This window comes from Phodopus roborovskii, unplaced genomic scaffold (assembly GCF_943737965.1).
Source record: "Phodopus roborovskii unplaced genomic scaffold, PHOROB, whole genome shotgun sequence".
NCBI classification, from domain to species: Eukaryota; Metazoa; Chordata; class Mammalia; order Rodentia; family Cricetidae; genus Phodopus; species Phodopus roborovskii.
The window spans coordinates 1840372-1866369 of NW_026126645.1; the positions used below are offsets into that span (position 1 = coordinate 1840372).

General features: G+C 51.4%; 1 protein-coding gene across 1 annotated transcript in view; it reads left to right on the plus strand.

Annotated features, from left to right (window-relative positions):
• Myom3 (myomesin 3) overlaps nucleotides 1-25998 on the plus strand; it is a 45882-nt gene that overhangs the window by 11571 nt on the left and 8313 nt on the right. Inside the window, exons 8-29 of the mRNA XM_051173487.1 lie at nucleotides 1407-1451; nucleotides 1756-1896; nucleotides 3926-4087; nucleotides 4739-4880; nucleotides 5523-5722; nucleotides 6870-6923; nucleotides 7293-7420; nucleotides 10610-10793; nucleotides 12418-12592; nucleotides 13047-13168; nucleotides 13461-13648; nucleotides 13872-13998; nucleotides 15372-15550; nucleotides 17880-17994; nucleotides 19082-19238; nucleotides 19626-19735; nucleotides 20140-20184; nucleotides 21060-21196; nucleotides 23515-23659; nucleotides 23843-23902; nucleotides 24187-24254; nucleotides 25427-25537. Of these exons, the coding sequence (XP_051029444.1) occupies nucleotides 1407-1451; nucleotides 1756-1896; nucleotides 3926-4087; nucleotides 4739-4880; nucleotides 5523-5722; nucleotides 6870-6923; nucleotides 7293-7420; nucleotides 10610-10793; nucleotides 12418-12592; nucleotides 13047-13168; nucleotides 13461-13648; nucleotides 13872-13998; nucleotides 15372-15550; nucleotides 17880-17994; nucleotides 19082-19238; nucleotides 19626-19735; nucleotides 20140-20184; nucleotides 21060-21196; nucleotides 23515-23659; nucleotides 23843-23902; nucleotides 24187-24254; nucleotides 25427-25537 (2795 nt within the window). The remainder of the gene's footprint in view (nucleotides 1-1406; nucleotides 1452-1755; nucleotides 1897-3925; nucleotides 4088-4738; nucleotides 4881-5522; nucleotides 5723-6869; nucleotides 6924-7292; nucleotides 7421-10609; nucleotides 10794-12417; nucleotides 12593-13046; nucleotides 13169-13460; nucleotides 13649-13871; nucleotides 13999-15371; nucleotides 15551-17879; nucleotides 17995-19081; nucleotides 19239-19625; nucleotides 19736-20139; nucleotides 20185-21059; nucleotides 21197-23514; nucleotides 23660-23842; nucleotides 23903-24186; nucleotides 24255-25426; nucleotides 25538-25998) is intronic.

A 25998-nucleotide genomic window follows, 5' to 3' on the forward strand; every position in this document is an offset into this window, starting at 1 on the left:
CCTAGATGTTGCCCCAATGAGCATTCAAAAATCACAGCTCACAGCAGAGCAGACACCCAGACATCAGCCAGGCCTGGGTTCCTACCCACGCTCTACTTGGCCAGCCATGTGGGCCTGGACAAGCCGCCTAACCTCTCTGAGGTGTGGTTTACTTCCCTATACAACAGGATCCTACTTCCTGCCTCAGATACATTGTTCCTGGGAAAGGATGCTGTCTTCTGTCCCTCTGTGAATGCCACACCTGGCCTTCAGGGCGCTGGAGTGAGAGGCCCCCAGATGCTGTATTCTCTCTCCGTCTCTGTGTATCTCTCTCTTTTTCTCTCTCCATCTCTCCCCTGCCCCGTGTGTGTGTGTGTGTGTGTGTGTGTGTGTGTGTGTGTGTGTGTGTGTCTCCCACCCAACCAGGGCAGCTGTCCAGCCCTGCCCTCCCTGCCTGTCACAATTCATGTTAAACTGTCCTTTGCAGTCCTCTACTCTCTGTACATTCCTGAGATAGCTCTTGGACGGCAGCTGTCCCCGTCACCCATCCTGCTTCTCTGTGTAGACATTTGAGCTGCCCCATAGGCCGTGCCCAGAGTGAAGCCCAAGGTCACATACTATGTCTCTCTATGCAGCCCTCTCTCCCTCCTTCCACACCCCTGCCTTCCCTCCCTCCTTCCATACCTCTGCCCTCCCTCTATCAAGGCCAACAATTCAAGGATCTCTGCCTGAGGCACCAACTCACAGATACTGCTGCTGCCCTCTGTGTCGTCTCCATGGTGACATGGGTAGGGGGTGTCCCTACACATGTTCCTGTGCTGGGAGGCAGGAGCCTAGGTCTAACACTGAGTCTCCCACCAGCTCTGTGCCCCCCCTGGAACCTCCCCCTACCCTTTCAGAACCTCACTCAGGGGCCACAGTCACATCATGGCTCAGGCTGCTGGGGCTAGCTGGGTGACACTGCCTCAGTTTCTCCATCTGTGAGGACTAAGGCAGCTGCTCGTAGCTGTCTCTGGGGGTCACATCCATCTCACTCTGAACCTGCAGTCTCTGCCAGTGATGATACCTCCAGAGTCTCTGGCCAGGGTTGTCCCCTTTGATGACAATGTAATCCTGTCAGCAAGTCCGGGCAGAGGAGGAAAACCAGCATTTATGAAGCACCTACTCTGTGCAGAGCGCTGACTGGGGGCTTTATTCATGGAAACCAGTGTGTCCATAACCCACACCATCAGGGAGCAACCATAGCTCCCATTTTACTAATGAGGAAACTGAGGCACAGGCACATAAGTGGCTTTTCCCCAGAGGTGCTGCAGGGGTCACTAACAAGTCAGAACTCACACCCACACCCACACCCAAGACCACATCCCCAAATGTATGGGATTGTGAGGTCTGAGTCTTCTCCAGCTGCATTTGCCTTATTTTTACAGCTTACCTGGGGAAAGACGCTGGCTTCGATTCAGAGATCTTTAAACGTAAGTGGGCTGGGGATGAGGACAGGGTATCTGGAATCCCCATTGTCTTCTCAGAACACTCACTGTGGCTCACAAAGGCTATCCCCGAAGGCTGTCACAGGCACAGATCCCCAACTAACATGCTGGCTTAGGTGGTTTCCTCCTCCCACCCCAGGACATCTTTCCCTGCTGATAAAACTTTGAGAGCTGTGAATCCTGACCCAGAGGAATGGGGACAGCCCAGAAGAGTCCTTACTCCCATTCAGGCCCTGGGACAGGCCAGTGTCTCAAAAGACCTTGATCTCATGTTTCTGTCCCCACCCAGGATCTATGTTCGGCCCCAGCGTGGAGTTTATATCAGTGTTGAAGCCAATCTTTGCCCGAGAGAAAGAGCCCTTCTCCCTGACCTGTTTGTTCTCCGACGATGTGTTAGAAGCTGAGCAGAGAATCCAGTGGTTCAGAGATGGTGAGGCCATGGCTTTCTAAGGCAGAGCACCCCCCCCCTTCCCATCCCAGGGACAACCCCCACCCCATGGGAGTCAGCCATGCCCCTCCCCCAGGCAGTGCCAGAGGAGTGATGGGCACAGCCGAGCAGAGTCAGGAGTTGTCTGTGTCTTTTCCTGTTGCCACAACACACTGGCAATAGCAGCTTAAGAGAGAAAGGGTTGATTTCAGCTCACAGTTCAAGGGTTCAGTCTACCATGGCCAGAAGCCAAGACAGCAGGAGAGTGAAGCAGTTGGCTGGTCACATCCCATCCAAGCCAGGAAAGCAGAGAGCAGTGGGTGAGTGATGAACGCTAGTTGCTGCTCAGGGCCCTCTCTACTTAGACAGTCCAGGACACAGTCAGGGAAAGGTGCTGCCCCTGTCACCTCAGTCAGGATAATCCCCACAGGCACACCCTAAGCCCACAGTCTTATCCTTAAGCATCCCTAGTCTGATGGAGGAGGCTCAGTCCTGTCCTTAGGAATATCTGCTCTGAGGCAGAGAAACAGCTAGTCTGATGGAAGGCACCAGACCCATCCCTAAGAGACAGCTGTCCAGGGAGGATCATGGCTGTTTCTTGAGATGCCCTCAATCTTAGGGAGGCGATCAGTCTGCCCTCAAGAACACCGTCTCTGGGGGTGTTAGGGGCATAGCTCTCCCAGCCCTTAGAAATCACCCTCAGATTTGCCCCAACTCCTGCCTGTCTCTATCTGCCCCAAGAGCAACAGGCCCACTTTGGACTCAAGAGTCAGGTCTAGGAGTGGGTAGAGACACCATGGGCTTAGGGAGTTGTGTGTCAGAAAAGCCACTATATATAGCCAGTGAGGTCTACCCAGTTGGCTGTGATTAGGTACCAGCTTCGTGTGTTACCTCCAACCCTGGAGTGGGCAATGGTATCTAAGATAAAGGAACCAGAGAACAAGGCCGGGGCAGACAGGCTGTGTAGCTCACACCAGGCTTTTTGAAGATAGTGTGTGAACATGTATGCATACGTGTGTGTTTGTGTGTGTGTGTGTGTGTGTGTGTGTGTGTGTGTGTGTGTGTGTGTGTGGCCCAGGGAAAGACTAGAGCAGGCTACTCTGTGAAGACAGAGGACAGCTGGCCCTGTGGTCCTGACTGTGACCAGGCCTGCAGCCTAAGGACAAGGAATACAGCCTCCCTCCCCATGCCCTTGCCCTGAGCCCAGGGAGGTGGCACCTGCTGGGGGTGGGGTGGAGGAGCTCTGAAGGACAGCTGCAATAACAAGACCTGTGTGTTTTCCCAAACCTGTCCATCATTCAAAATAGAGTGTTGACAGGAGGGAGGGGCCGTGGAGACAAGAAAGGAATGTTCTCCAAGGCAGCTCAGGGCAAGGCCACTCCCAGAGCCCCACTCAAGGTCCTACTCACCGAGTCTCTCTGCTGGCCTCTGTCCCCTTGAGCAGTTCTCTGCCCACCTCACACCTCACACCTCACCGTGTGAGACCCTGGCCCTGTACTGAGCTCACTTACCACATGAAAGTGCAAGTCGTAGCCGTTTAGATAGAGTGCTTGCCTCTCAAGCCTAAAGCCCTGACTTCTATCCCCAGGACCACATAAACAAATAGGGCATGAAAGCATATGCCTGTCAGTCATCCTGGCACTCAGGAGGCAGAGGCAGGAGGATCAGAAGTCTGACGGATACATGGGCTACATGGGAATTTATCCTGCTGAGTTGGCAGGCTTCGTGCAGGCTTGTCTCTTTTTCTCACAGAACTTCTAGATCCTCACCCGCTTATTATCTCCCTACACCTTTACTCTCCCCTTGAGGAGGGGATCTCAGAGTCCACAGCGACAAATTTCTGGAAAACCTCAATAAAATCCACCTCCACCACCAACCCGAGCCTCAACCTGTGGAGGCCAGACCAGCACATACACCCCCATCCCCACCTCCCCACCCCTGCATGGGTCTCCAGAGCCTGGAGCTTCTCTGAGCTCCCGGGTGAGGCCAGGATCCCCCATGAGCTCACACTGGACCATCTTCCCCTTCACAGGCAAGCTACTGAGGTCTTCATCACGCAGGCAGATACTCTACGCAGACCGCCAGGCATCCATTAAGGTGTCCTGTGCCTACAAGGAGGATGAGGGGCTCTACACGGTCCGAGTTTCCTCCCCCTTTGGACCCCAGGAGCAGAGTGCTTATGTCTTTATAAGAGGTAAGGGGTGGTGGTCAAGAGGGGCAGTTGGAATCAGAGGCCACAGCTCTGCAGGCGAGACTTCATCCAAGGCCCCTGCACGCTCGTAGCCTGGGTTCCTCTGCTGTAAGATGAGGTTGTTGGGTTGGTCTCCTCAGGTCCCTGCAGTAGCATCATCCTGTGGATCCTAAGAGGCACAGCCAAGTCTCCACGGTCTCCAATAGGAGATGTGGTGGGGACCGGGGGCGCGGGGGAGGGGGGGGCTTTGTACAGTGTTGGGAGAGTCTGGTCACTGAGTTCTGCTTCTGGTGTCTTAACCCTGTCTATGTTCAGCCCCTGGCTTGGTCACTCTGTGAGCTGGGTATCCTTGAATGTGTTATTTTCCCTCTGTGAGACTCAGTTTCTCACTTCCGAAACAGGGCTTTCTGTGGAGTTCCCAGATTAATTGTGTTAACTGTTCAGGTGCCTGGTATAAAACGACACCTAATAAAAGATATGTCACCCCTCCCCCCCCACATTTCACTGTCTAATTGGGGACCAAGTTAGAGCCCAGTGACTGGTCGTCCAGGTCAGAACTGGAGGACTGAAGGGATGAGGGGCGGGGGAGGTCTAGCTGGCAAAAGGCCTCAGGCTGGGGCTGAACCCCTTTTCTTTCCCCATCCTGGGGTTCAGATGCTGCAGCCGAGAAACCAGGAGCCCCAGGCTCCCCGCTAAATGTCCAGTGCCTGAATGTGCATAGAGACTGCCTGACACTTACCTGGACCCCACCCAGCGACACCCGGGGTGGCTCCATCACTGGCTACTCCATTGAGCTGTGAGTTACATTCTGGTGTGGCAAAGCCCCTTGGGTAGAAAACAACTTTGGAGGGGGGACCGTCCATGATTCTCAGAACAGGGCAAGGGGCTGTTTAGGGACAGTGCAAGTGTGTCCAGTTTTCCAAATCTCTTTCACACTGATGCCTAGAATTCTGGGACAAAACTGTTAAGTACTTTGAAGCCTGAGTACCTGTGAATTTGGTGGCTAGAGCAGACCCCAGAGAGGGACACACTGAGAGTGGGGAAGGGTGGGTGGAGACACAGAATTCTCTACATCCTTCATGTACTGTGAACGCTGAAGCCGGAGCTAGGGAGAAAACCCGACCTAAGAGAAGAGGGGCCAGTGACTGCCGTGTGTGCCAAAACTCAGTTATATAGCTAAGTATTCAGGGACAGAGGGAAGGCAAGGCAGGAATGGGGGTGAAGGCCCCATCATGGTGTCGGGGGCACAGCGAGCTCTGCAGAAGCACTGGATCTTCTGATCATGGTGGTAGATGGTGAAAGGCCTCCAGGCCCAGGCTGGAGCAAGGCTCCTAAGTGGGAGGAGGGACCGCGCACAGGCACAAGGCCTATGTGCAGGAAACAGCCCCTGTAGGGGCTCAGGCTGTGAAGGGCTGAAAGCCAGGCTCTATTTCCTCAGGTGCCAGGGCGATTGGGAGGAATGGGTGCCCTGCCATAGGGCCCCTGGGGGAACCTGCCGGTGCCCCATTCAAGGCCTCATTGAAGGGCAGAGCTATCGGTTCCGAGTGCGCGCCATCAACAAGGCTGGCAGCAGCCTCCCTTCCAAAGCCTCGGAAGCAGTTGTCATGGGTGACCATGATGCACTCCAGAGGAAGACAGGTGAGGATGGAGGCCCTGAGGGGACACTGGAGGGAACCGGTCAGGACACTCAGAATAGACTGCCTCACTGGGAAAGAGGTGGCCTGGTTCCCATTGTCACTGCTGTGGCAAAAACACCTAGTAAATATAAGGTAGAGGAAGGAAGGGCTTCCCTGGCTCCCAGTTTGAGGGTTCAGTCCCTCACAGCAGGAGAGCCATGGTCCCAGGAGCACAAAGCAGCTGGTCAGAAAGCAGAGAGAGGCCACCACCACTGGCCATCTCAATCTCTTCTTTTTACTAAGTGCAGAACCTCAGCCCACAGAACAGTGCCACATGGCAGCTCACAACTGTCTGTAACTCCAGTTTCAGGGGACCTGACACCCTCGCACAGACACACACGCAGACAGAACACCAATCCACATAAAATAAAAAAATAAATGGAGCCACACACGCACACATACACACACACACACACACACACACACACACACACACACACTTTTAGGATGTGCCTTTCCACCTCATTTGACTCCCTCACAGGCATGTTTGTTTCCATGGTGATTGTAAATTCTGTCAAGTTGACAATCTAACACCAACAGTCACAGAGACACACAGCCCAACCTCTTGGAAGCCCTAGCCTGAGATTTGAAAAAAGTAAAAAAGACACTGCCCAGCTCTAGTTTGATGAGAGCTTATAGTCTGATTCTTAAGTACCCCTAGTCTTGTGCAGGAGACATAGGACTGCCTTTAGTAACCCCTCCTCTGAGGGGGAAGAAATAGCTAGTCTGGTGGAAGGCACCGGACCCATGGCTAGAGACACCTGTCCAAGCTCTGAGCAGAGCTTGGCCTCAGGTGCCCTCATTCTGAGGGAGGTGATCACTCTGTCCTCAAGCCCCACCTCTGGGGGTGTTGGAGACACAGCTCTCTCAGCTCTTAGAGTTTGCCCAACTCCGTGAGGTCTAAGCACATGGCTTTTGTGTCTGTCTCCACCTGCCCCAAGAGCAACAGGGCCCACTTTGGACTCCAAGAAAGCCAGGCCCAGAAGGTCCATTCCTGAAGCTGCATGGCCAGGACCACCAAGACAAGCAGAACCAGGCAGGCCTGATACAGACCTGAGGTGACTAGCTGACCACTGACCCGATCCCCTGTGCTCCATTCTGCCTCCTAGAGATTCCCTTTGACCTGGGCAGCAAGATCACCATCAGCAAGAACGATTTTGAAGGTATGTATGACTGACCCAGCTCTGCCCCTTAGGCAGCTCCAGGACTTGTGTTCATGGCTGGCAGAACAGGGAAGCTATGGTGTTCAGAGTGTGGGAGAATCTGCTCAGAGGAAACCAATCATGGGGTCCCTGTAGTCTGTCTGGCTATGCCTCTGTGGAATAAATGACTTATGAGGAGGAGCCCTGGGCGGGGCCTCAAAGGACAAGGGTGTGGTGTTGGCTCTGTCTGGATTCTCTGGGTGAGCTGGGACTATCTTCTGCCCCACCCCCACCCCCACCATACCCCTAGCACCCTCTGTGGAATGCAGGGCTGAGATTAAGGGTCTTTGAGGACACACTTATCTCTCTCTTGATGACTCTGGATTCCAGATGCTGTGACCATTCCCTCAGCCCCAACCAATGTCCATGCCAGTGAGATCAGAGAGGCCTACGCGGTTCTGAGCTGGGAGGAGCCTCGTCCCCGCAGTAGAGCCCCGCTGACTTACTCTCTGGAAAAGGTACGGATGGGACTGAGAAACAGCCCCACAATAGTCTAAGACACGAGCAGCTGTGGGGCCTGGGATGGAGGCAGAATATGGAGAACCCCGGGAACAACTTCAGGGTCTTCAGAGACGGGGATTTACTGTCTGGAAGGGCATAAGTTAAACCTCACCCTGAGGCAGGTGGATGGACTACGTGGCCTTTTTGTGGCGAAAGCCAAAGTACTTAGGCCATGTTGGGCAGGAAGAGAGGCTTGTATTCTCCAGATAGGACACTAGGTAAAGGTCCTCACTAGGGACAGAGACTGGGCAGGGGAGAAGGATGTGGAAGGAAGGTGGGTGGTCCTTACAGAAGAAGATGCCTTCTTCTTACCCAAGCAGAGGACAGCATTGATAGGACCCTGTCAAATTCAGACTCTGCTGTATGAGTCGGAGCCAGTTTCCTAAGCTTTACTGCAGTTCAGTGTCCTCCGTCCTATGTTGGAAAGTCTGCCCTGGGAGACAGGAGAGAACACCACAAATAGCCAAAGCTAGTAACTGTGGGTCACTCACCTCCCTAAAGGCAGAGTCTGAGTTCGTAGATGATATAATGACTTAACTGAATCCATAAATTTAAAATGTCCAGAAATGTCTAGGTGGTGGTGGCACACACCTTTGATCCCAGCACTCGGAAGGCAGAGGCAGGTGGATCTCTGTGAGTTAGAGGCCAGCCTGGTCTACAGAGTGAGTTCCAAGACAGGCTCCAAACCCTGTCTCAAAAAAACCCGAAAAATGAAAAATAAGTAAATAAATAAAATGTTCAGGGGGGGGGGACTCATTACTGCTGATTATCCAAGAGGCCCTCGTCTCACCTAAAGGATAAACAGCCTTATTTCTCTGGCATAAGAGATCTTATATGTTGAAAGTTTGTGGGGCTGGGAAGGTAGCTGAAGTACTTACTGCATTAGGATCCTCAGCACTCACATAGAAAGCCAGGCATGGCAGTGGGCTCCTGCAATTCTGCAACAGAGACAGTGGGGTCCCTGGGGCTGGCTAGCCAGTCAGTCTAGCTAGTTGAGTGAGTCCCAAGTGCAGTAAGAGACTGTCTAAAAAAAAGGAGGAGCCAGGCAGTGGTGGTGCACGCCTTTAATCCCAGCACTCGGGAGGCAGAGGCAGGTAGATCTCTGTGAGTTTGAGGCCAGCTTGGTCTACAAAGCTACACAGAGAAACCCTGTTTCACAAAAAAAAAAAAAAAAGGAGGAACACAATTGAGGAAGTCTTCCATTGTCAACATATGGCCTACACACACACACACACACACACACACACACACACACACACACAGACCTACACACAGACACATGCACACACCACACACAAGCACACAAACATACACACAAAAGAGAAACCGATTCTTGGGCTCTGGAGTAAGGGCTTCCTGGGCTCAAAGGCTGCCTCTGCTAATCAGTAGCAGCAGTGTGATATTGAGCACGTTTTTTGTGTTACTCCTTCTGTGCCTCAGTTTCTAGTCTGGTACAGTGTTCATATTATGCATAACGATGCATAACAACATAACAAGTAACACACACCTTGCAGGTCCGAGGTGTGTGTCACCTGTGCAGAGAACGGTGCCTGGCACACATGAAATGCATGGTAGTGTCCACTGATGCCTGTGGTGGGTCCTAGGCCCTGAAGGCCATGTGACCTTGGAGAAGGAGAGCCAGGGAGGCAGGGTCAGCAGATCCTCGCTACGGCTCTCTACCCTCCATCCTCCCAGAAGCTCAGGCGCAGTGGTTGCCTTCTGAGTCCCTGATACAGCAGAGAGTGAGCTGAACTGGTATCACCCATACCCGAGTTTACGTGCCCTGCCCAAATCTTGCTTGATGGGTGACGGGTGATTTCAAACATGTTACCAAAAAGTCTCAACACCCTCCTTCCCTCCGTGGTGTGGAAATTAACATCCACCTTGTAGGGATTTCCTGGGAATTCATTGACTTAGTCATCCATTCTCCCATAGGCTGGAACCAATCCTGGCCCTGGAATATGGTGTGGTGGGGAGGCCTGAGAGACAAGCGGAGGCTGTAAAAATGAGAACAAGAGTCCGTTGTCTAGTAGGAGTTGATAAGGAATAAGACAGAAAGCAGGGGAGACTTTTGAAGTCTTAGGTATGACTGGAGGCCTCCTCAGGAAGTGAGTTCTTAGTAAGACCAATAGGCAGTAAGGAGCCAAGAATATTCCAGAACATTCCCGGTACAGGCTCCAGAGCAGCACAGACAGGGGTCCGGTTCTATAAAGATCCACTGACAAGCACTGAGGAAAAGACCAGATCGAGGCATGGTGGTACATGCCTGTAATCTCAGCACTGAGAAGATACCGGTGGGAGGATTCAGGAGTTCAAGGCCACCCTTGAATGAGTTTTAGGTGAGCCTGAACTACATGAAACCCTATCTCAAAAACCAAAAAGAGGGGCCAGGCATCGTGGCACACACCTTTAATCCCAGCACTTGGGAGGCAGAAGCAGGCAGATTTTTGTGAGTTCAAGACCAGCCTGGTCTACAAAGCAAGTTTCAGGACAGCCAGGACCATACAAAGAAAACCTGTCTCGAAAACAAACAAATCAAAAAGGGGCAGTTACTAGTCCAGACTGCTCCATCAGAAGACCAGAGTTCAGATCCCAGCTCTTCACAAACACCTGCAACTCCACCTTCAAGGGACTAGATGCACCCTGCTGGCCTCTGTGTACTCTCACACACAAAATAATAAAATAACAAATTTTAACAACAACAAAAAGATAGCAAGAAGTAAAGAGGAAGGAAGCAGAGAGAGGAGAAAGGGGGTAGGAAGGGAAGAAACGTAAAAAAAAAAATACTAAAGTCAACGGGAGGGGTCAGGAAAAGCTTGCCTGGGTCAAGGGTGTGGTGGGAAGTTAGAATCGGACCCCAGATGTGTTTTGAAAGTGGAGTCAACTGGCTTTGCGGCTAAAACACAGGTCTGGGCCTATTGTTCCAATAGTCTGGACCCAAGGAACTGCAGGTATTACTGTCATTAGCGCTGTGTGAGACACACTGGATCTCACAGTTAGTTCTGGCCATGCCTCCCGTGAGGGGCTCTGCAGACATCAGTCCAGCCTGTAGACAGCTGCTCTTCTTAGAGCCTGAAGGGAAGACCCCAGCCCACATCCAGGCTCCAGCATCCACTGAACCAACCCCAATCCCTTTTGCTCTCCAGTCCATTATAGGTAGTGGAACCTGGGAGGCCATCAACTCAGTAACACCCATCAAGTCCCTGCGGTTCGCCCTCCTGGACTTGGAGAAAGGAAAATCGTATGTCTTCAGGGTGCGAGCCTTGAACCAGTATGGCATGAGCGATCCCTCTGAACCCAGTGAGCCCATTGCCCTGAAGGGCAAGCCAGGTACCAAGTGATGCTGCTCCATGGAGGGAAAAGGCAGGCTATCCAGACTGTCAACCCTGGGATTGGAACTCAGGCTTCAGCAATGAGCATTGCCCACTTCCCAGACACTGCAGCTGAAAACTGTGACCTGCAGCCCATACAGTTTTGAGTTATCAGAAATTGCATCTCTCTGGGCAGCAGGCTTGGGGAGGGATGGGCGCTGTCCCCAGATTAATGGTTTACAGATGACAGACTCAGCTGGGTTTAGCACAGGAGTGAGTGTGAGAAAAAATGTCCCTTAGTTCTGAAGGTGTCCTGAGCCTCTTAAATGAAAGGACTTCCTGTGCAGGTCCCCCCACCCTCCACCCCCACCTCCCCACCCCTGCTTCCTCCACAAGAGGCAGAGAGTCCCATGTGAGAACTGCTCTCCAGGCGGAGCTGGTGTTCTCACTCGCCACACTTACCATTCTGGGGTCCCTGGTGACTGTGCCCCCAACTCTTGACTCCTTCTGAGTCCCCCCTTGGCAGCTCCATCCCATCCCAATTTCTCAAGGCCCCCGTTCTTTCAAAGCCTCTGGATTCTGGGGTTCTCTGCTCTCTGAGGAGATCTGAGGGCTCCTTGGAGCAGCCATCACCAGATCATCTCTTGAAAGATCTGGTGGCTGCAGGTCTTAGCCAGAAAGCACTTCAAATCCCTGGATACGCCCTGCTTCAATTGTGTGTGTGTGTGTGTGTGTGTGTGTGTGTGTGTGTGTGTGTGTGTGTGATAGTCACTGTTCTATTGCTGTGAAGAGACACCATGACCAAGGCAGCTCTTATTTTAAAAGCATTTAATTGGAGGCTTCCTTATAGTTTCAAAGGTCTGTTATCACATTGGTGGGAAGCATGGCAGCACACAGGCAGACATGGAGAGAGGCTGAGTCTAGCATGGGCTTTTGAAACCTCAAAGCCCATCCCCAGTGACACACTTCCTCCAACAAGGCCGCACCTCCTAATCCTTGAAATCCTTTAAAACAGCTCCACTCCCTGATGACCAAGCATTCAAATTGTTAGCCTACACACACCCACATCTACCCATACACACACACACACACCCCACCATCCATTCATCCAACTGCCCATACATGCTTATATACCTCCATATATACATACAAACAACCATCTGTCCATCCATTTAGCAAATTATGGGAGTCCCTACTCAAGCAACTTGATCTTTGGGAACCATGAAAATCAGTACAGAATTTTCAAGAAAAGAAAATCTAGTTGCTTTTTGGTTTTGTTTTTAAGATTAAAATTAAAGACTGGGGAAAACTATCAAATTGAAGAAGGTGGGAAGGAGGGAGGGGAGGGAGGGTTGGGAGGGAGAGAAGGAGAGGATGGAGGGAGGGAGGAAGGGAGGGAGGGAGGGAGGGAGGGAGGGAGGGAGGGAGGGAGGGAGGGAGGGAGATATGGACTGAGATTAATGTAGAAGGTCTTGATGCTGGAATGTGGAACAAGGCTGTTTGTAGGACAAGCCCTGTAGCAGGTCTGGAATCTACCCAGTGCCTTGACTGCTATGGAAATCCTCCCAAATCCCCCCATGCTCCTCCCCCCTCTCCCACCTATTAGACCCATAACCCAGGTCCTCTGCACCACTGTCTTTCAGCGACTCTCCCTCCTCCAGCTCAAGTTCAAGCTTTCAGAGACACGCAGACCTCTGTCTCCCTTACCTGGGAGCCTGTGGAGGGTGACACAGAACTCCTCGGTTATTACATCTACTCCCGGGAAGCAGGGACATCAGAGTGGCAAACAGTGAACAACAAGCCCATCCTGGACACTAAGTAAGTCTATCTCAACTGCCGCTGCCTCCGGCCAGGGCGTCCCAGGCTGGGCACCGCTCTAAGCTCTGCCCAATATCTGACTCTGACTCTGGTTTTTTTGTTTTTTTGTTTGTTTTGGGGGGGTTATATCTGTAGGGATTCTGTCTCTACCCAGGCACATACACCCGGAGCAGAAGTTACACATACACACCATCATACACCATTTTTGCATTGGTACACACTGTACCCCAGCCCCTCATCTTTGCATCTGGGTCACGGATTCTAGAAGAACAGCTATTCTTACAACCCTAAGGACAGCATCCTCCATGTGCCACTTCATATATCACTGTGAGACTGTGGCAATATTAAGAGTAGAACCTACTACTCCTCTGTCGCTGGTGACGTTTATCCCATAAGGCAATCAGATGGTGTCAGCTGTTTGGACACCCCTGAGGGCTGGACTTTTCTCTCCCAGGTTCACGGTTCCAGGGCTGAGGACTGGGAAGGAGTATGAATTTTGCATCAGGTCGGTCAGCGAGGCTGGAGTTGGCGAGAGTTCAGCTACAACACAGCCCATCAGGGTCAAGCAGGCTCTGGGTGAGTCCAGGCCAGGTCCAGCCTGAAATCCTCAGGGAAGCCTGGCCTGGGTGGTAGCTTTTTGCTCACTCTTTCCTTCAGGGAAGAAATGGCAGTGGCCTGAGGCCATGGTGAATACTTATTCCTGGGAATCGGGAAAGCTCCCAGGCTCAGGGACCAGACTCCAAGACACCCTTGAAGGGAGCAGACACTGCGGGCTAAGGGAGGATTCCATGCTTATCAGCTCCCTGGAGCCCCACTTCCCAATTCAGCCTCCCAAGGGAGCCCTCTCCTCAGTCCGTGCCTCCCACAGCTACCCCATCGGCCCCATATGACTTTGCACTCCTATCCTGTGGAAAGAACGAAATGGTCATTGGCTGGAAAACCCCCAAACGACGCGGAGGTGGCAAGATCCTGGGCTACTTCCTGGACCAGCATGATTCAGAGGAGCCAGACTGGCACCCAATCAACCATCAGCCAATCCCAAGCCGGGTGTGCAAGGTGAGGCTGGAATGCGACTGCACCCTCCATCACTACGCTGTGCGAGGTGCAGAAAGCATGGCAGGAATGCCCTGGAGTGCCCCAGACTCTGCCACCCAGTAGCCCCTAGAACAGCCATATTGGAAGTCCTCACAGGTCTCCTGCTCTGGATGTCCCTCTGCCCTAGGCCTCCTACTTGTCTGCCCAGCCTCAGCTTCCACAGTCTGACTCTCCACCCCTGCAGGTCACCAACCTTCACGAAGGCCATTTCTATGAGTTCCGAGCCCGGGCAGTGAACTGGGCAGGTATTGGGGAGCTGTCTGCACCCAGCGGCCTGTTTGAGTGCAAAGAGTGGACAATGCCTGAGCCAGGTGAGAGGCTGAGGGCCAGTACCCCGACTTGTCCACATACCGTCTCCTCATACCAACAACACAAATGGCACCGCTCACCCTGGGCATCCTGCCTGGCTCTGTTGGTCCAGATCCCACATTCTGCACAAGCTGACCTTGTAAACCAGGGGTTCTCGATCTTCCTGATGCTGCGACCCTTCAATACAGTTCCTCATGTCGTGGTGACCACCAACCATAAAATTATTTTCATTGTTTTTTTCATAACTGTAATTTTGCTACTGTTATGAATTATAATGTAAATACCTAATTATGCAGTATATCTGAAATGTGACCCCTGTGAAAAGGGCCATTCCACGCCCCCTCCAAAGGGGTCACGACCCACAGGTTGAAAACCCCTCATATACTCTGACACAGACTGTCCTAAGCCTGCCTGAGAGAATCCCTAACCAATCCCCACCCAGTCCCAGCTAAACTGTCACCCACCTTGACATCTTCTGATATCTTTCTGGTTACAGGCTTTTCATTAACCCCAAGGCCACACTGTTAGGACAGCCAAGCTCACCCAGGACTTTCAATCCACCACCCCCAAACCCAGTCCTAGACAAACAGGGACCATCAGACACCCTGAACTCTGCTCCTGCAACCTTACTGGCTCACCAATGAGCCTCTTAGCTCTCCCAGGAAGGAACAGTCTCTAGCAGATCTCCCTGCATGTCTCAGTTCTGTGTTTCACATAAAACCTTCCCCGGACACTGGCAATAGCTCAGGGATGGGACACTTGCTAGCATGTAGGATGCCCTGGGCATTACAAGCTAGGATGCAATTACAAGCAGCTAATGTCAACTGGGTATTTACTGTGTGGGTGCTTCCTATGAATGACCTCCCTGTTGCTCTCCACAGCTCCATATAAGAAGAACTGTTGTTGCCTCACTTTAGAGGCGAAGAGACAGAGACACTGAGGTTAAATAACTCCAAGTCCCCAGCACTGGAAAGGGTAGACCTGGGACAAGACCCTAGCAGTCTGGCTCTGGAGGTCATAACCAGTACACCCTCCATCCTTGACATGGAAGAGGCAAAAGTCTCAGATGAGGGTGGGGAAGGTCAGGGAGGGTTCTGGAAGGAGGTGATGTTGAGCTTATTTGAAACAATTAGCCAAGCTTCAGGTCCAAGGCTGGTTAGGTCTTGCTGTGCCCAAAGGAGGCACTTCCAGACTTAGTGATGACTGACAAACTACCCAGCCTGCACACTGACTGCCCACAGTTTTTACACACTGACCTGCACAGCTCGCTGCCCACCTGTCTGGCTAGAAAAAGACTGCAGGGTGGATGGACGGATGGCTAGCTGTGGGCTGGTTGAACAACCCCACATGTCTGCCCATATTTCATCCCCTACAGGCCCCCCATATGATGTGAGGGTGTCTGAGGTGCGGGCCACCTCCCTGATGCTGCAGTGGGAGCCCCCACTGTACATAGGAGCTGGGCCGGTCACAGGCTACCGTGTCAGCTTCCAGGAGAAAGGCTCTGAGGAATGGAAGCCTGTCACCCCAGACGTCACCTCTGGTACCCACCTCAGGGTGAGTTTCTGCCCCTCTGCCCTCCCTGCCGCTGCATTTGGCAGAAGTCAATTGTATTAATTAATACCAAGAAAGTTATATCCTCGTGAACAAATAAAGACATACAGGGAAAGTCTCTATAGCAACAAATGTCACTATCAAATGGTGACTGACGTGTTTAGATGGTATTAGGTCTTTTAGACACAGGAGTGTAGATATAAGGTAGGCCAATGAAGGGGCAGAAGTTCAGCAGATTCTGGGTCAGTCTCCCACAGTAGCGTCAGCAGATGCAGGATGCTCACAGTAGCGTCAGCAGATGCAGGGTGGACGGTCTCCTTGCCCTTTCACGTGTGATGGCCCAGGCCAGGGCAGATGGCCTCAGTGACTTGGCACTGGTTTCCACCTTGAGATGGTTGGCTGCTACTCAGTAACTTACTAACCACTTCTTGACACCTACTTCCTGCCAGATCTGGACCAGGTCCCAGACATTTTAAGCTAAACATGAAATGGGCATTGGTGACAGAAGGGATCAGAGGGATTCTGGGAGCTCCAGGGAGGGAAGTCAGAGCCACTCCCTGGGTCACGGCTGAATAAGGGAGCCTGAGTTGGAATCAGTTAGACCAAGAAGGATGTAGGGCTGGGGTTTTCAGGCAGAGACCTCAGCAAGGGCCAAGGCCAGGGACCCTGGGGTGGGGGTGGGGCGCTCCAGAGTGAAGGTCACTTATGTAAGAGTAAGAGGGCAGGAGTTTAGGCACATTGGAAGACTTTAGGTCATACACATCAGAATTGGAAATTGACCCTGAAGACCACAGGAAGATTTAGGCATCGTCAGATTGGCAGAGGTAAAGACAGACTGGAGAAAGGTCCAGGAGTAGAGATGCCTGTAAGGGAACCTTGGGGCTAATGCAAAGGAGCAGAAATACAGTTTCCATCAAGCCTCAGCTGGGACATGGACAGGAGAGCCTCCTTCAAGACTCACTGAGGAGCCATACTTGGCAGTGCCATCTGTAATCCCAGCTACTGGGAAGGCAAAGGCAGGAGGGTAAGAAGTTTGCGGCCTATCTGGGCTCCAGAGCAAGTTCAAGGCCAGCCTGGGCCACATATTAAGACCCTGTTTCAAAATAAGATGTTAGAGCTGAGGATATGGCTCAGGTAGCAGATTGACCTCCTAGGATGCATAAGGCCCTGGGTTTGATCCCCAGCACCACGTACGCCAGGCATGGTGGCTTGCGATCTTCTCACCCAGGGGCTGGAAGCAGAAGGATCAGAAGCTCAAGGTCATCCTTGACTACATGTCTGGCCTACATGAGACTGTTTCAAAAATTAATGCATTGATTAATTTTGAGACAAGGTATCACCGTGTAGCTCTGGCTAGCCTAGAACTTGTATGTAGACCAGGCTAGCCTCAAACTCTTAGCGATCTGTGCCTTCATTCTGGGACTATAGAGATGCACCATCACATCCAGCTAGGTGGTTTTTGTTGGTTTTGTTTGTTTGTTTTTAATGTTGGGAATGTAACTCGGTGGTAGAGTGTTTGTTTAGCATGCATGAGAGCCTGGGTTCAATGTCCAATGCCATTAAGGGGAAGAAAGAAAAATAACTTTTGTAGGGCTATGAAAGGAGCATGGAAGGTGACCCCAGGTCTGCCTCAGGGCCTCTGAGAAGAAGGCAGTATCTGTAAGAGACGAGGGATGCAGGAAAGAGGAGGGATTTCTACATGAGAGGACAGTGAGTTGTGTCCAATCAGATTCCAGGCATAAGTACCCAGAGGACAAAGTCAGACAGAGAGGCCAATAGAAAACTGGAACTCACAGGCAGGCATGGTGGTGTTGCCTGTAATCCCAGGACTTGGGAAGTAGAGACAACAGGCCAGCCACAGCTGCATAAGCCAACTAAAGCTCAGTCTGAGTGCCAGGGCAGTGGTGGCACACGCCTTTAATCCCAGCACTTGGGAAGCAGAGGCAGGTTGATCTCTGTGAGTTCAAGTTCATCCTGGTCTACAGAGTGAGTTCCAGGACAGACTCTAAAGCTATACAGAGAAACCCTGTCTTGAAGGAAAAAAAAGTCAGCCTGAGCTTCAAGACCCTGTCTTAAAACAAAACGTAAAAGCAAGAATAAGTATGGCCTTTAGTCTCAGTAGACAAGAAGGTAAGACAGGGGAACAGTGAGTCCCAGGCTAGCCTGGGCAGCACAGAAGCCACATCTCAAAACAAAAGCAAAACCCACCCTGGGTCCCAGGAAAAAGACATAGTCCTGGCCTGCCCCGGCCTAGAAGGGGTCCCAGCAGCTCTGGACAGTATCTGGCCAGGTGCACCCTTCCTGTCCTCAGGATTTGCTCCCCCCTTCCCAGGTATCTGACTTGCAGCCAGGAAAGCAATACATGTTGAGGGTCCAGGCCGTGAACTCAGCTGGTCTAGGACAACCATCAGTGCCCACTGACCCTGTGCTCCTGGAAGACAAGCCAGGTAAGATAACCAGGGAGTGCCAGGCTGCACTGCAGGACTGGAGTCTGGGTGCAGGAGACACTCGGAAGGAAGATGAGAGACCCATGGGGATGCAGCTGGAGGCCTGGATCCATTGAGTTCTGTCCCACCCACCATTCTACCCACTAGCAGCTGAACTTTCCCTCTGGCTTGTCCCCCTTACCACCGATAGCCAGCTCCATCTCAGCCACTCTGTGTAGCTTCGCTTCTCGGGCTCACAGGGCCTGCGGTTTCTCTGGCTCTGCATGCCAAGTGTCATGCATGCCTAGGTCCTCACACAGTAGAACTGACTTTGTTCTAGTGCAAAACAATTAAACCACTAAGGCCCACAGGTCGCAGACACCAGACTCACCCATATGGCTAACTGTAAAGTATATCCTGTTAAGTATTCAACTCACAAATACTCCGTAAGGTGTGAATGCACGGGGGACATTAGGGGTAGGTGAGGAAGCCGGTCTGGAAGCAGATCCAGGTCCCCCTGCACTGGGGACACAGATATGAGTGAGGAAGCAGATCTCTGCTGTGTGATAGGGGAGGTGGCTGCAGGGAGTGGACAGACTGTAAGGGCAGGTGACAAACTAATCCACAAGCAAGTTTTAGGATGCCAGGAGTAAGATGGGGACGTAGCTCAGTGGCTTGCCTAGCTCTGGGTTTTGTTACAACACTGTAGAGATGGAAGGAAAGAAAGAAAGGAGAGAAGGAATTTTTAGAGCCTGGAGCCAGGTTATAGGTACACACCTGTAACCCTAGCACACCAGAGGCCAAGGTTGTAGAACTGTGGATAGCCTGAACTACATAGTGAGTTCAAAACCAGTCTGCGCTAATGTAACAAAATTTTGTCAAAGAGAAGAGTTAAGAGAGGCAGGGAGGAAGAGTTGGAAAAGAGGGAAGAAGAGGAACGGGGAGGGGGAGGGGGAAGAAAAGAAGGACCTCTTGAGGAGGTGACATTTGAGGGTCATGAAAGACCTCAGAAGTCACAAGAAGTCTAAGACTCTAATCAGGGAAGCGACACAACTCTGGTTATAATGCTGTATCCCCACTGCTGTCCCTTGCTGGATCTCACCCCCAGATGCACAGGACATCGAAGTTGGTGTGGATGAAGAGGGCCACATCTACTTGGCTTTCGAAGCCCCCGAAGCCCCTGACTTCTCTGAGTTTCAGTGGTCAAAGGATTACAAGGGCCCACCCGACCCACAGAGGGTGGAAGTGGAAGATGAAATTAACAAGTGAGTGGGGCGTGACGGGGGGCAGGGTCCAAGGGTGGTGGGGAGACATGCAGGTTGACCAGGGCTGCCCCATCCGCCATGGCGATGCGAGCTGCCAGCTCAGAGCTCAGACAGAAGCAAGGGAGCTTCCGCTGCCTAGAGTCCCCAAGCACACATGGAGCCTCTGGCTGCTTGGGTGCAGACCATGTGCCACACTGCTCTGCTCTAGACACTTTGCCAGTCCACAGGGGACCTCAAGGGATTACCAGGGAGTAGCTGTCCCTGCTGTCAAGTTTGGCCAGGACATAGGATGGGGCACAGGCCACCAAATCAAAGCTCCAGCTCTTGCCCCTCAGTGCCTGAGCCCAAAGGCCCAGCTCAGAGCATCAGTTCGCCTCTCTCTGCCAGGTCCAAGGTCATCTTGAAAGAACCTGACCTTCAAGACTTGGGTACCTACTCAGTGGTGGTCACTGATGCTGATGAAGACACCTCTGCAAGCCACACGCTGACAGAGGAAGGTAATGAACTTCTCTGCAGCCACCTCCTCAGGGAATCAAGTCCTGATCTAGAGCCCATGAACCAGTGCCCACAGAAGCCAAGTGGGTGCTGAGGCTCAGCCTGACCAGAGCTGGGCACTAATGTGATCATTCCTGCAGAGCCCATCATGTAAAGGATGATTTTCTGAAGGGGGATGAGCATATGCAACCTTGGGGTGGCCAAGAGTAGCTGCAGCATCTCCCACAGTGCCCTAGGACAAAGGCCCACAGCTCTCATCACCAGCCTCTGTGGAGCATGTGACCCCAAGTTGACAGCAATGTGGAGCTGGCTTGGAACATCTCAGCATGGAGGCCCAGGATGGCTGTAGTGGAACCCTGTGACCTAATGTTACATCTGTGTTCTTCCTTGCCCCTCGCTGTTCCAGAGCTGAACAAACTGAAGAAGTTGAGTCATGAGATCAGAAACCCAGGTAAACACTGAGGTGCAGCTTCCTGTGGTTCCTAAGGGCTTGTAAGCACGTGCTGAGCAGAGCTGAGTTAGGCAGAGAGCAAGGCATAGATAACCTGGAGAACCAAGGCTTAGAAGGCCAGAGACCACAGGCATATTGATGATGGAAAGGACAGCCAGCAGGGAGACAGAGATGTGCAAAGGAGGAAAACAAGCCAGTCTCTTATCAGCATAAGCATCACCATCATCATCACCACCACTACCACCGTCATTAACTTCACCACCATACCTTTCGTTCCAGCACTTGGAAGACAGAGGCAGGAGGATCTCTGTGAGTTGGAGGCCAGCCTGGTCTACAAAGCTACACAGAGAAATGCTGTCTCAAAAAATCAAAAACAAAAACAAACACCACTATCATCACTACCACCATCTTTACCATCACCTTCATCACCACCGCTACATCATCACCATCATCACCAGCTATCACCATCACCACCATCATCCTTACCAGATCTTGAGACATATGGACCTCACATCATTTAAACCTCCACTTCCTTCCTTCATCTCTGGATGGTGGGATCCTTAAATCCAGTCAAACACTTGATCACATATTGAATTCACCTTGGAAACTTTTCCAAATCTTGGCCACATGCCATGACCCAGCCAAGTCAGAACAGGCAGGGGTGAAGCCCAGACTCCAGTGTTTAAGATTCTTTTTGAAGGACTACTTTTCCGAGATCAGTTCAGTCTATAGAGAGCTTACAGGCCTTCAGCCAGGTCTGGCTCCTTCAGGCTCTGCAAGTGTTTTCCAGAGTCACTGCCAAGGGTGGGGCTGGGTGGGGCAGGAGAGTGCAGAGAGGAGAGGGCTCCCACCCACACCCTTCCTGTGTCTTCCAGTCATCAAGCTGATCTCTGGCTGGAACGTGGACATCCTCGAGCAAGGCGAGGTGCGGCTCTGGCTAGAGGTGGAGAAGCTGTCACCAGCCGCAGAGTTGCACCTCATCTTCAATGAGAAAGAGATCTTCAGCTCGCCGGTAAATGGTGCCCACAGTCTCTGGGGAGGCTCCCCTGCCCCAAGGCCTCACCTGTGAGCTGGTGCCTGGGGGTAGCTGTCTTTTCAGAAATAGCTGCCACTTTGACTGTGCAGGGGTGGGGGAGTTGATGACAAGTCTCAGTTTTAACACATGGCAGGTGGAGGCAGGAAGAGAGTGCAGAACTAACCAGTTCGGGGGACATTTCCACACACACTGCCACTTTCAAATGTCTTCCTCAGCATCCCTAAAATGGAAAGCCTATGTTGGGACTGACGGTTTCCCAAGCCTAAACCTCTGCTTTAGATGGAACTCTAAAGCACTTTCATACAAGCTTAACAAACATCCAGGAGAGAGCTGTTCTCCCAGCTGCTTTACATTGTGCATTTTCCTGCTCTAGTCCTTGGCTTTGTTTTTTTCCCCGCTCTCATTACAAATCAGGGCAAGGGACTGCCGGGACCGCTGTAGGTCAGCGGTAGTACATTGTATCCAAGAATCTACAGGCCAAAATCCATGGGGTTTTATTTTAAATGCTATTTATACAAGAGCATTGCACTCTTTTCATTTTAATGCATAGGGAAGGTAAATAGGTTGTTAGACTGGGCTGTTAACATTCAATTGCTTTTTGAGACTGAAAATATTTTTGAGACTGAAAATGTACCGATTTCAGTCTCATAAAAGTGTCCAATCACTTGTGGGTTTCGTCTCCACATGACAAAGCAGCTCTCTGGAAAACATGGATTAGGGCAGGGATGCAACTTAGTGGTAGAGCACATGCCTAGCATGGGCAAGACTGTAAGGAAGGAGGGAGGGAGGGAGAGAGGGAGGGAGGGAGGGAGGAAGGGAGGAAATATATCTTCCAGAGAAGGGGATGATGGCTTTGATTAGAAGAAATATCAGACAGATGCAGGGAAGGCATGGTCAGACCTGGGGGTGCCCCATGTCCCGCTCTCTGCCTCCCTCTCTGTGTCTGCACAACAGGGAACATTTTCCCAGAATCAAAAAAAAAAAAAATAGAGCAGGGAGTATTTTGAAAGTTGTGTGTAAAGAGTACACACTGAACATGCCACATGTTATCAGAGATTTTGTAATGGTCTAGAGCAATGGTTCTCAACCTGTGGGTCTTGACCTCTTTGAGGGTTGAGCAACCCTTTCACAGGGGTCATCTAACAGTAGCAAAATTATAGTTATGAAGTAGCAATAAAATAATTTTATGCTTGGGGGTCACCACAACATGAGGTTATATATTAGAGGTCCACAGTGTTAGGAAGGTTGAGAACCACAGGTCTAGAGGCTTCAGTGTACAATGTTTGGATAACGGCCATCCTTACAGAAAAATAGTAGGTCATTCCCTTCAATCACACATGCAAATAAAGCCAGGGGTAGTAAGGACCTAAATTCAGAGAACAAAACTTTTAAACTGTTAGTGTGCAGCAAGATGTAAATGATCGTTACTTCTAGACAGTGGGTATTAAAGTGTAAGGGGGATACTGGACATAGCTAGGACTAGCCTGTGACCTCATCACTTAGGAGGTCCAGGCTGAAGGATCAGAAGTTCAAAGTCATCCTCAACTACAGGGCAAGTTTGAGGCCAGCCTGGGCTATGTGAGTCCCTGCTTCGAAAAAATATGGGGGTCAGGGACTGGAGAGATTGTTCAGTGGTTAGGAGCACTGACTGCTCTCGCAAAGGGTGTCCAGATTTGGCTCCCAGCACCCACAACTGATGTAACTCCAGGACTAAAGGATCTGATGCCCTCTTCTGGCCTCCATTGGCACTGCATGAGCATGGTGCACAGACAGAAAGACAGGCAAAACACCCATAACCATAAAATAAAAATAAATAAATCCTTTAAATAAAGTTCTGGGGATGAGACAGAGATGGCTCAGTGGGCAAAGGCACTGATGACTTCAGTTCAATCCCCACAGAGTGGAAGGAGAAAGAACTGACTTCCACAAGCTGTTGTGACCTCCACACATGTGCTGCGGCCTATACATTCCCCACCACCTACAACACACACACATACACACAAGTAAAATGTAATAATTTTTCGTTTAAGTTTTAAAAGAAGTTGAAAATAACCAACAATGAAACACGGTAAAGGTACAGAGTTTATTATTAAATTATAATTAATTCGAGCGTGAGATGCTGGGAACCCCAGTCTATTAAGCAGGAAAAGGCTACATGGAACCTTCCCCAGCCCCTAGACACTGACAGTTCTGCACATAGCGCCCCAATCTCGATCACATCCTGAGGTGCTCCCCCAGCAAAGCTCCCAGAACAGGAAATGCCCAAAAAGGACTCAGGGGATTTGTTCCCTCAGAACCGCAAGATAAATTTTGTCCGAGAGAAGGGCCTGGTGGAGGTGATCATCCAGCAACTGTCCGAAGAAGACAAGGGGTCGTACACTGCCCAGCTCCAAGATGGAAAAGCCAAGAACCAGATCACCCTTGCCCTGGTGGATGACGGTCAGCTGACTCCATTCCTCCCTGAAGCACCTGCCCCCACCCTTCCCTGTGCACCCTCCCGGGCTCTCTGCTCACAGCTCTGGGGTCTGCGGAGCAAAACCCTGCTCTTCTGTCCACCCCAGTGCCCACTCTAGGGACCTTTGCTCTCTCCACTCATGCCGCTTCCTCCTGATTTATTCACAGATTTTGACAAGCTTTTGAGGAAGGCAGATGCAACCAGAAGAGACTGGAAGAGAAAGCAGGGTAAGAGTCATTGGTCAGCGCTCCAAAATACCAACCCAGCCAGGGAAATTCACCGTGATCTGGTCAAGTCCTCCCCTGGTGACAGAACAAAACTTCATTTTCCCAGAGCCAAGTGCCTCCTTAAAGTTATTTTCATTTAAGGAAACCCCAGTCCTTGTCCTGGTCTTGGAAACCACAGTTTAGCAATCTCCAGCCCAGCTGGTTTCCCCTGTCTGAACACCAGGTGGCGCCCTGGATCAGCCTAAAACTTATGACTCTTGTGCACGTTCTCTCTTCCCCTGCAGGTCCCTATTTCCAGGAGCCTTTGAAGTGGAAAGTCACAGAGGACTGCCAAGTGCTTCTGACATGCAAGGCAAGTCAACTCAACTCCAACTCTGCCATGAGCCTAATGGGGCGTGACCTGTGACTCATCCCCAAGCCCCGTGTCTGTCCTTGCCCACTCCATTCTGGAGTTTTATCTCCTGTGTCTGGTTGATCCCACAGCTGGAAAGTGGCCCCTTATGCACATGTGTGTATGAACGAACGCTCACAGGCGCGCGCATGCGCGCGCGCACACACACACACACACACATACATACACATATGCACACACACACATATACACATATGCACACACACGCGCACGCACACACACACACACACACAGAGTGAGGGGGCAGCAGGATCAGTGTGAGTTGTGTCAGCCTTAAACTGGATCTCCCAGCCCTCTTGGGCTGGGAGCTAGTGAGGGCTCTCTGTGTTAACGAGGCATCCTGTTTATTACAAACCTTGTCAGACACTGCTCAGTACACTCATGTATGATTTCACCTGCCTCACAGCCATCTACTCTTTACTACCCCACCTCGGAGATGAGAAAACAAGTAGGGGAATAGCTAAAGGCACACAGGTTACAGGAGGCCAGGTCCCAACCAAGTCATCCTGACTCAGAAACCCAGGTCCTTCCAGCTTCTGTACCACACTGTAGCAGCTCTGTAGCACACTGCTTCTGAGAAGAAAACCTGGTCTTGGAGACCACAGTTTATCAGTCTCCAGCCCAGCTGGTTTCCCCTGTCTGAACACCAGGTGGCGCCCTGGATCAGCCTAAAGCTCATGTTCTCTCTTCCCCTGCAGGTCTGCTCAGTAAGATCCTGGGCAGACATAGTTCCCTTCTGACTCTGGGAACCCTCAACACAAGGCAGAGTTACTGAAAAAACGCATTCAAGAAACTTCTTAATTATAGGGTAGGAGAGACAGTGTGGGATACTTTCAGGAGGGCTTCCTGGAGGAGAAGGCATCTGACTCATTAAGAAACCAAGTATTTACAAGGAAAACAGAGCAGAAGGGGTCAAGAGACAGGAAGTGACTTTAGTAAAAGTCAGGCTCCAGAGGCCAGAGGATGAGATGTGTGGTGTGAGGAAGGGACCAGCTGGCTAGTGTGAGTCTCAGTGGCAGGCATGGTGTTTGTAAAGAACTTATTATGTGAGTTGGGTTTTTTCAAATCAAAGTCTGATGGACTGATGGAGTCCCCTTGTGCCCTGTCCTCAGGTGACCAACACCAAGAAGGAGACTCGCTTTCAGTGGCTCTTCCAGAAGAAAGAGGCTCCCAGTGGGCAGTACGACCCACAGACCGGAGCCGGGCTGCTCTGCATTGACTCGGTAAGTGCAGCTGGAGCTCGGGGTTCACCCTGGTTTTGCTGACAAGTGATGGTGCCAAGAGCACTGGGCGGGGCCTGAGCAGAGCTGGTAAGATAAATGCTAGCGGCTGAAGTGGTTCTGAGGTCTTGCTCTTGCTGCAGACCCAAATTCCAGTTCTCAGCACCCATAGGGCAGCTCACAGTTGTAACTACAGTTCCAGTGGATCTGATGCCCTCTTCTGGCCTCTGTGGGCATTACACTCACGTGGTGCACAGACATACAAGCAAACACTCCTAAACATAAGATTTTTAAAGAGATATTTTTTTAGAAGATAAGTACTAGGACCTGGGAATGTAAGCTCAGCTGGCAGAGAGCTTGCTTGGTAAGCACAAATGCACAAAGCCCTGTGTTTGGTCCCCACACCACATAAAGCAAGTGTGAAAGTGTCTGCCTACAGCCCTAAAATGGACAGGTGGAGGCAG